The sequence below is a fragment of the Sinocyclocheilus anshuiensis genome, unplaced genomic scaffold (genome assembly GCF_001515605.1).
Source record: "Sinocyclocheilus anshuiensis isolate Anshui unplaced genomic scaffold, SAMN03320099.WGS_v1.1 scaffold51, whole genome shotgun sequence".
Taxonomy (NCBI): Eukaryota; Metazoa; Chordata; class Actinopteri; order Cypriniformes; family Cyprinidae; genus Sinocyclocheilus; species Sinocyclocheilus anshuiensis.
In genome coordinates, this window is record NW_015548296.1 from 2,451,864 (window position 1) to 2,462,518 (window position 10,655).

Below are 10,655 nucleotides of genomic sequence, written 5' to 3' on the forward strand. Positions count from 1 at the left end.
TCAAGTGTAGACAGACTTTTAGCGCAGCAGGGTGCCGCACGACAACTGTCGCGTCCGGTGTAGACACGGTCAGACAGTGTCTGCTCTATTACAAATAATTTATATATTTTTTTAAAAATACCTAAAACAGCGGCATTACAAGATATACTATACTAAATATGGACTACAAAATATATTTACACTGGCTCTGTCCTACGTCCATGACACTGACTCACTGCGGAGTTGCCAGTTTTAATCTTAACAGCTCTTAACGCCGAATGTGCACTTGGATGGTTAGATACATGATGGGCTAGTATAAAAAAATAAAATAACTTAAGGTCTTTCCAGCATTAAGGTAATCCTGCTTTTTTTTTTAAATAATCTTGTCTCAGTTACAAATTTGACTGGTAAATGATAAAGAATGATAGCCCCTTTTGTATTGCATTGCATATGATAGATTGATAAAAAGACATGCTATTTATGACTGGATGTAACTTTTGATACTTTGCGGTAAAAGTGGCTCTCCGATTGACTTTGCCCTATCAGTGCGGCTCCCATGAAAAAAATAGTGAAGACCACTGGTTTAGAGCATATGCTGAGGTAGATTTTTATTATTATTTTTTTTTTGTAATTATAATTGAATTTATTTAAAGAAATAGCTATTTCTTTAGTAAACCACTGTTTAATAAAAAAAAAAAAATTATTAAACTTTTTTTAATTCTGACAATTATTTAAAAAGTAACATTGTAAAATATAATGGCCAATCAAAAAGCATGTGTTTAAACTCTATAGATTGCAGTTTACCTTCGTAAGATCCGATCTCCAACAGTGTCCCACTCTGTTCAAGCTTCAGAAACTCGTCCACTGACAAGAAATTATAATCTACTCCCGGCACCTCTCCGTCACGAGGGAGGCGGGTCGTACCTGTGACCAGCAAAAAAGGAGAAAGATCCCATAAGAGACTGACATCATGAAACTGCTAATTTATACTTAAAACCACATATACACAATGTCTATGATTACCACCTACATCAGGGCCAACAACAGCCACATGCTACAGTCTACAGGCTCCTGGAAGCCAAACGCTGGGTGTGAAATCAGTGTGAGAGAGCTTTGCACAGCTAAAAGTGAAGATGTTGTAACACCTTGATGATAATTGGTTGTAGGAGAGCAAAGTGTGGCTCCAACCCCCACTGTATTGCTCTAACTACATATTAGATTAAAGCAGCTTTAGGGATCAAAGAGTCCATACGGCTGCTCTGCCTCCTCTATCACATTCCCTTACACCCCGTTTAGACCTGGTATTAAAATCCATTTCAGGCGATCCCATCACAAATGGTCAGTACTAAATACTGGTGTAAATAGGGTTCAAATACAACGGTAAAAGACCGGCTACTGACCTGTCAATCAACCAACCAACCATGCACTTAACGGTTTTAAATGATAAATGGAACTTTGAAACGTGTGCCAAGATCTTCAAAATATACTTTTTTTGTATTCATGTAGGTTTCATTTGGTTTAAAAGCATATGATTTCTACTATACTTCAAAAAAATGTTTCAATTTAATGACTCTAAAAATGTCATGAATAAAATAAAAAGTAATAACATTTTCCATACCCTTGAATACACGAGTTTACACATCTTATATATAAATATATATATTTTTTTGTTGTTGTTGTTTTTTTGTTTTTTTGCAAATATCATGAGTTTTTGGGGAGCTGCAACATGACATTTTACAACCTTATATTTTTATAAGGTCAAATTATCTGGCATTTTAAAACAAGTTTTGTATATTTTTAAGGAAAATAAAACATTAATAATAAAAGTTTATTAATATTAATACTTGACACAACTTGAGATTTTATTTTAAAGAATTTAATTCCATTAATTGAATAAAATAATTTTTTCTTTACTATATCAAAACAATTGTATGACCCTGACATTTTTAAATTCATACACCAATATATATATATATATATATATATATATAGCAATAGATTTATTCAACATATTTTTTTAATAAATTAATAGGCAGTACAAAAAAAGAGCGTAAATTACCCTAATACCAGTAAACAAGGCCTCATGTATTTCCTTTTTTTCCTTTCTTTCTCCACACATTTTATTTACATGGACTCTGATAACCCAAGAGCATGTTTATTAGACACCATAATCGATCATGACATCATCCACGCACACAACACTCGTACAAATGTGAAGTGCATTTGCCCCTTGCGTTGTACCCATAATCAATATCTCAGCTGTCATAAATCCTGTCAACACAATCGTATTTATTTGCACTTGGACACTGGGGTCTTCTGCAGCTATTTGTGATGCTGAAGGTTAAGACGGTGGCCTGGCAGTCACCGCATGTTTCACGCGCTTGTCCCGCTGTGTGCTGTATCTCCCCATCACTTGATGGAGCTGATGAATAGCTGATATAAATAACACCCCACGATGGGAGATGCTCTTTGGCAGCTATCTTAGTGACACTGGTGATAAATCAAAGATGTGATGATAACTCTGTTTTCTCAACAACCTCACAATGTAATATTCTCTTTGGTTTACAGGCCCTCTCGACTAGTGTACAACACAAGCCCCAAAATGGATGCTGTGCAAAGCTTGTGTGTCACTTTTAATGGGACTCAGGTCTTTTTAGCTGTTACATTTTGATGTAAACCTCTGTGAAAAGCTTACGTTTTACAAGAGCACAACAATTCTGAGATAATTCTTGGTTTCTCAAAAACAGAAAACAGCCACTACTGTTCAAAAATTTGGGGTCAGTAAGACTGTTTTAAAAAAGAAATACTTTTATTCAGCAATGATGCATTAAAATTGATCAAAAGTGACAGTAAATACATATAATTTTACAAAATATTTTTTCAAAATAAATGCTTTTCTTCTGAACTTTCTATTCATCAAATAAGCGTGAAAAAATGTATTATGAGTTCTACAACAATATTAAGCAGCACAATTGTTTTCAACATTGATAATAATAAGAAATGCTTCTTCAGCAGCATATTAGAATGATTTCTGGAGGATCATGTGACACTGAAGTCTGGAGTAATGATGCTGAAAATTCAGTTTTGCATAACGGGAATAAATGACATTTTAAAATATATTCAAAGAGAAAACATATCTCTTAAATTGTAAAATTATTTCACAATATTACCGTTTTTACTGTATTTTTGATCAAATGAATGTAGCCTTGGTGAATATAAGAGACTTCAAAAACATTTTTTAAAAGTACCGACTGCAAACTTTTGAATGGTAGTGTATATGTTAATGCTGGCATTGATCTAATAAGTCTAACGTTGAAAATTTCAAAATATCTTAATATATACCCTCAACTTGGGCCAAATTGCTCTATATTTCTTGGAAAAAACAATACTACAATATAGTCCCTTGTCTTCCACAGACAAACAGAAGATGCTATTGGTCAAGCCAGAAGTTGACAGACAACTCGGCCTGCTCAAACAAAAGAGAAATGTTTTGAAAGCAACACAGAGATGTGAATATTCTTTTTGAAGAAGACAACCAACAAATGGTTTACTTATAGCTTTAGATGCTCAAGAAGCATTACACATCGCCTCCATGTTATGACTCAATGACAGTATCAGTGGTATATTTTTCACCTTCACCTCACTAACTGAATCATGCAATAATGCACCCTAGTTCTGCTCCTATGAACAATAAATAGAAAACAAAGCACTTAGGTACATTTATAGTATACACTTTACACAACATGCACAAATGTGAACCAATGTCACTACTGCAAGTAGAAAAATATATCCACAAATATATAAATAGCATAACTGTCACATGATGATATATTTTCTTGTTACTAGGGACAACCCTTGAAGGATACAATCCCCGAGAGCCTCATCTATCATTTCTGAGGGGATCAAACCATTTCATATCACACACTATGCCACACAGTGAAAATCGTGTGTAAAACAACAGCCTCAAAAATTAACATTGTGAGGCAAGCACCTGTATGAACTTTTATATCAGGCATGCAATAGGCTTGCATTTACTAAATAGCTTTTATTGTTAGGTATTATATGAACTTTGAGTCACTGATGTATTTTAGCAAATTATTATTTATAGATTTTTTTTTTAAAAGAAGATATTTTGAAGAATGTTGGTAACCAAACATTTGGTTATCACTGACTTCCACTGTGTGAAGAAAAAAAAACTCAAAATATTTAGTTTGGTACCTCAAATCCATGACTTTTCCACAACTTTTTCAGTCATTTGTGATAACTGCATAAGGACTTTTGATTCGGATCGATTTGCTAACGAATCATTCTAATAAAACCGACAAATTTATTGGAAAAATAAAAATCTACTCTTGTGGAAATCATAATACATTTTTTCCAGGATTCTTGAATGAATAGAAAGTTTAAAAGAACCGTGATTATTTGTAACAGAAACTTTTGCAAAGACTTTTGTCTATGATTTTCAGAAATGTCCATGATTTTCCCTACAATTTAAAGCCTATTCATTTCCATGACTTAAAAAACACAATGTAAAATTGCTTGATATTTACAGCTTTCCCATGACTATTCAATTCTGAATGACCTTAAATATCGCTGGGTGTGCATGTGACATAAGCACACTGTGCTTAGCAAGAGTAGATTACACTACATGCAGAATACAGTACACTTCTCTTTACAGACATTTTTAAACAAAGAAGTCAACATAATCAGTTTTGATTCTGCTGTTAATATACTTATGCTAGAACACTGAAAGCTCACTGGGCGCCCAAGTGCTAAATGGACCAAAGGTGAGGAGCAGTGACAACAAGCATCACAATCTGCAGCTGTTCGATCCCAGCCTACACACACTCATCAGTTGTGGGTCAGCGACCGTGAACAGAAGGGGTTACTGTCACCAAATGGCATGATCCAGGGCCCAAAAGAGAAACAATTACCTAATGGGGGTTTACAACCCTCTGCTAAATGATAACCCCCTCACTGACACACATGCATCACAGGCTGTAGCTGCTACCATATTGGCTGCTTGCTGTATTTTCCAAGCAGTGAAGTGTATGTGTATGTGCGGCTGGAGACATTCTCTCTCCGGAAAAGAACAGTGGTGCTTCACAATGAATCAGCATCAGGAGTTCCCACAGTTCAGCCTGGGAACATGCAACACGTCCATACATACGCACACTCACACACACTCAAATATAACTTCAAACTATATTGGTATATTATGCGTAATGTGGACAGTGCTTTTAATGGAAGTAATTTTCCATCTCAGAGTAAAAAAAAATAAAAAATAGTAATTGTGAATTTGTATGGAAGCTTGTTTATACCAAAGAACAAAAAAAGTAAATAAGTAACAACTCAGACAATTCTGAGATTAGCTATATATCTCACAATTCTGACTCATAATTCAAAATAGTGAGATATGAACTCAGAATTATGAGATACAAATTTAGGATTGAGAGTTATAAACTCAGAACTGTGAATTCTGAATTACGTCTTGCAGTTCTTGACTTTTTTTCTCAGAATTGCAAGATGTTTATCATTTGCAATCACAAGATACAAACGTGCAATTCTAAGAAGAAATGTCCAAATTGTGACACATAAACTTCCAATTTGTGATAAAAAGTCAGAATTGTGAAGAAAACACAGTTGTGAGGATTACCTTATTTATTTATTTTCGTGGCGGAAACAAAAAAAAAACTATAGCGACATGTAAACTCAGGATTGTGAGAAAAAAAGTTACACACACATACACACTTAGAATTGTGAGATGTACATTCAAAAATTGCAAGAATTTACTGAGTTTACATCTCGCAATTTAAATCTCTCAATTTAGACATTTTCTGCAAACTTTATTCTCACAACTGGAATTGTGAGATAGAGTCACAATTACCTTTTTTACGTTTTTATTCCGTGGCGAAAACGGGTGTGCATTTCCACAATTGCCAGCATATTTTTCACAATGTGACAGTTACCACCTGTTTCTCATAACTGAAACTTTACATATTTGAAAATATTTATATTGCAAATATATTTTTACATTTCTTACATTTACCTTTTTTTGTTACTCATAGGTGGAAATGGGAAATTCTATAATCTTTAAAATCTCTAAAGGGAAGTCGTAAAGATCCATCATATTTCAATTTTTTCACATGCTTTCCTCACAGAGGTGGATTGTAAACCATCTTCAAAAGGGTCATTTCACAGAAAACAGGATTTTGCCTGCTCTTTTGATATAAAGAGAGACTAGAAAGTTGCACGACACAAAGACCATTTATGGAAACTAAGTTGCAAAAACAGGTCATTCTATAATCGTCACAGTTTTGATGTAACAGCTATGAGAGCATTAACATATTACCGCCCACATTTAAACATCAACAGCTATTCAGTATTCAACAACACGGCCTGTCTTGATGAATGACAGTGTGAACTACACCAGTAGTTTTCATATGCAAAGAAGTTAGCCAATCATAACAAAGGTCATTTACATTTAGATGCCTTACATAAAGGTAGAGTTACTTAAAACAGCCTGGTTAATTCTAAAGGTCACAGAGAGGGTGCAAAATAAAATTCAGACAAAAACCTGCAGGCTAACATTTTAAGTGTACTTCAGAGAAAATATACAATGCATCAAAGGTGTAGATAAAATGCACGGCACCCCTTTCGCTGTGGTATGATACATGTAAATGTTTTCAGTCTCTTCTTGGCCTAGGTGTAGTCAAGGTCTGGCAGGTCTGGCTGAGATGTTGACATGCAGTCAGATTCTGGATCAGTCTGTCAGGCAGTAATCCCCTTTAGACTTCATGTAGCTTAAACCTGGCTGAGCTGTTGACTCAGCTTATGACTGATTCTGGATCTGTCTGTCATGTTGAACGGCATTTCTTCCTCTCACATGTGAGCTAGCATCAGTCTGTCCTCTCTACAGAAGGAAATAAACTAAACTACTTTTGTTTCTTCCATGGAACACAAAAATGCTTTGTGGAATGTACCTATATTCAAATTCTGGCTGATATGAAAAAAATTAAAAAATATTTGTCCAAAAACAAATAAATGGTCAGTATTAAAATTATATACTATTGTGTCTAAATAAATTAAATCAATAGTTTTAAATGCTATCAAGTGAATTTAGGCATCGCAGCATAATAAATGTACATTATGAATGTACAGTTCAAGATAATGATCAGTGTTATTTAATTATTAGCACTTTTAAAGTTTTAATTGAGTGTTAGATGATGATAAATGCAAACACAGAGGAAATGAGCTTGCACATTTAAATATACAATGCCAATTGATATATATTACACATCAGCTGATAAACTAAAAATAATCTCTAATATATGCAGATATTCCATATGGTTCTGATATGTCATGCACTTCTAGTTACAGTGGACTGGGACTTAATCATTTAAGCTACAAAAAGGACAATAACAATGATCATGATATGTGTGACAAACTGACCAAAATCTATCACCAGATCACTGAGTCAGTGAGTTGTGAACGAATCATTCAGATTTTGTTTGAGCAAAATGGATCAAATGTTTCACTGAACGCACCAAAATGAGTCATTGAAAATCTTGTTTGAACTGTCATATCTGACATTAGAAGACTTCGAATATAGCTCACAATTGTGCTTTTGCATCATAAAAGATTTGCTTTTGAACAAGCACATTCCTTAAAATGACATATTAAGTATTCCATGGAAGAACCAAAGTCATATGGATTTGGAACGGCATAAGGGTGATTAAATCATGACAGAATTTTAATCTTGGGGGTGATTTAATCCTTTAAGTGAACATGTAGTTAAGACAAGGACAGAATCTCAAAGCTGTGAACGGAATTGGAATGAGTGCAGTGATTTGGCAGCAAAAACAGAGGCTCATTCATTCTTAATGAAAGACAGGCCCCTATTTTAAGGCATTTCTCATCAAGTGTCTCAAATGACACAAAGTTTCAAGATTTCTATGCCCCAAAAGGAATAAATAAATATAGAATTCATTCCAGGATGTGGTAGATTGCTGAAAAAGGTAATATTACAATTCAACATTTCCATGCCAGGTCTATCTTTTTTTCCCACAAAATGGAGCCTGATCTCTCTACACATCTTTGTGTATGACATAAATACATGCAGTGGGTAAAAAATAGCTGCATTGTGAAGTGCTAAGCCAGCAAGGAACCTGAACGCACCAAAGGCAGACATATTTAACATCACACGTTCTAAAATACATCAGAAAAACAACAATGCCATGTGCACATCCAGCACACAAACAAGCTCTAAAAATAGCCATGTCTGATAAATCAGTTTATTTTAGCGGCTGAGGTTCCAGGAGCACTGCAGTACCCAGCTTTGTGTTCCTGAAGCCCCTAGTTCAGGTTTCTGATATGACCTACATTCGACACATCACAGGACTTCATACAGGTTTGGAACGACATGAAGGTGAGTAATGAAGGTGATTTTGCGTTATGTACCAAATCAAATAGGGTACACGATTTGTCCCGTATTTTACAAAGGCCAACACATAGCTGAATCAACAAATACGTATTTTGCACTGTTTATAATACTAATAGCAATTATAATGAAATCAATTTCATATGAAGTATTAGAGAAGCTCATTTGTGCGTGATTGCATTTTGGCGTCTTTGTTTCCACAGCGACAGCGTATCCAGAACGAATGGGTATCCCTTATTTTGCCTCGCTGAAGGTGACAACCCTACTTACCTGAGCATTTAAATATGTGTCTGGAATAAAGAAAGTGATCAACATGAATCACATTCAAAATGGTAAGCAAGCACTGCTTTGTTTATGTTTGGCTTTTATATCCACAGTGCTACTTTCAATTTCTATTTTTGAATATTCTCTTTTCTGTATGTTCTGGCATTTACCCTGATTTATTTTGCAATTCCAGAAGTTTCAAAAACTGTATGTTGTTCAACAAAAACCATAGTTATTGAGGGGATTGAGGGGGGGAAATTAATATTTCAGTTCACGTCAAGTTTTTTATGCATTTTCATTTTTAAGTAACCAAGGTACATTTTGACAAATTAATATTCATTTATTAATTCAAACCATTTTAAGTCATCTTAATCTGCATGGAAAAAGTCTGAATATATAGAAGTAAATCTGAAAATATAGTTATAAGCCTGAATATATAAATGTAAATTGCGATTATATAGAAGTAAATCTGAATATATAGTTATAAGTCTGATATAAATGTAATATGTGTGTGTGTGTGTGTGTGTGTGTGTGTGTGTGTGTGTGTCATATATATATATATATATATATATATATATATAAACATCTTGCTCTCACAATAACATAATAAGTCACTCTGAATATACAGAAGTGAATCTGAATAGTTATGTCTGAATAAATAAATGTAAATTGTGAATATATAGATGTAAATCTGAATATATAAATGTAAATCTGAATATATTATAAGTCTGAATATATAGAAGTAAATCTGAATATCTAGTTATAAGTCTGAATATATAAATGTAATATGTGTGTATATATATATATATAATATCTTACTCTCACAATAGCATAATAGTAAATATAAATGTAAATAATGGTAAACAGCATTAACAATACACAAATCATTGTTCACAACTGTGAAGTAAACGAAGGGATATTGGCTTTTTAAAAAGGTGAACAGCCCTTCGATATATCCAGCCCCAACTTCCTGTTTCAAAAGGAAATGTCAACAAAGGAAAGAGAAAACTACAATATATATTAGGGATGCACCGATAGGATTTTTTGGGGCCGATACCGATTTTAACAAACATTTATTGGCCGATTCCGATACCGATATTTGTCACTTTCTCTCTTATTTGAAATTTTGGCATCAAAATAGACAGTATTATGATCATGTTTTAAATCAGCAAAGTTCAAAAACACCTGCATTAAATTTTACTAGCAGTTTTATTGCTGCATCACCAAATAATTTCTAATGAACATCGATTGGATCCATTTAACATTCAGCAGGCCTACATAAATACAACAGAACAAAGATACATATTAAATAAACAGTGCTTTTTAGGTAGGTTTAACAGTTTTCAGGTACAGAAATAAAGTAAACAAATGTAAAATAACACTTCACTGTATAAATTAAATACATATTAATCCTTCTTTATTGTAACAGACTTTATTATGATTAATCTTCTAATTTGTTTTCGTATATATTTTAATATTTTTTGTAAGTTTAAATATGTATGAGATCTCCTTTACTAAGGCAGGACTCTTATTTTGACGCGTTTTCTAGTCTACAGAGCAGGAGCTATATGGGTAATGAAAGCACGCAGTTCTTCAGATTTAAAGTTTGTCAGTTTATTAAGCACCCCCCGAAAAGGCATGAGATCTGTATATATTGGTTTACTGTTAGTTGTAATAAGTGTTTTGTGTAATTCGCTGTATGTTATAATGATGATAATGCAACTGAGAGAGAGCGTTTAATGTGCACTTCTCGTGCTGTGATTTGTTGAGCACGTATGGTGATTTTTTTGGAGTGAAAAAGGACGCAATAAACTTAAAACATCAGTAAAGTTTTGGTCATCATTCAGATGAGGTCCGCTACACTATACATATGTATCTTTCCTGTCCATAGCACAAACGGGTTAGAGGTAGGCCTGGGTGATAAAACAGTATCGATATTTATCGACGGTACACCTTCTTCGATATCGATAGA

The 10,655-nt window shown here is 33.8% G+C and overlaps 1 protein-coding gene across 1 annotated transcript in view; it reads right to left on the reverse strand.

The window, feature by feature from the left end:
- The window catches only part of LOC107655957 (membrane-associated guanylate kinase, WW and PDZ domain-containing protein 1-like), a 140,866-nt gene that overhangs the window by 50,246 nt on the left and 79,965 nt on the right, over positions 1 to 10,655 (reverse strand). The window contains exon 3 of the mRNA XM_016443591.1: positions 784 to 903. Within this exon, the coding sequence (XP_016299077.1) occupies positions 784 to 903 (120 nt within the window). The remainder of the gene's footprint in view (positions 1 to 783; positions 904 to 10,655) is intronic.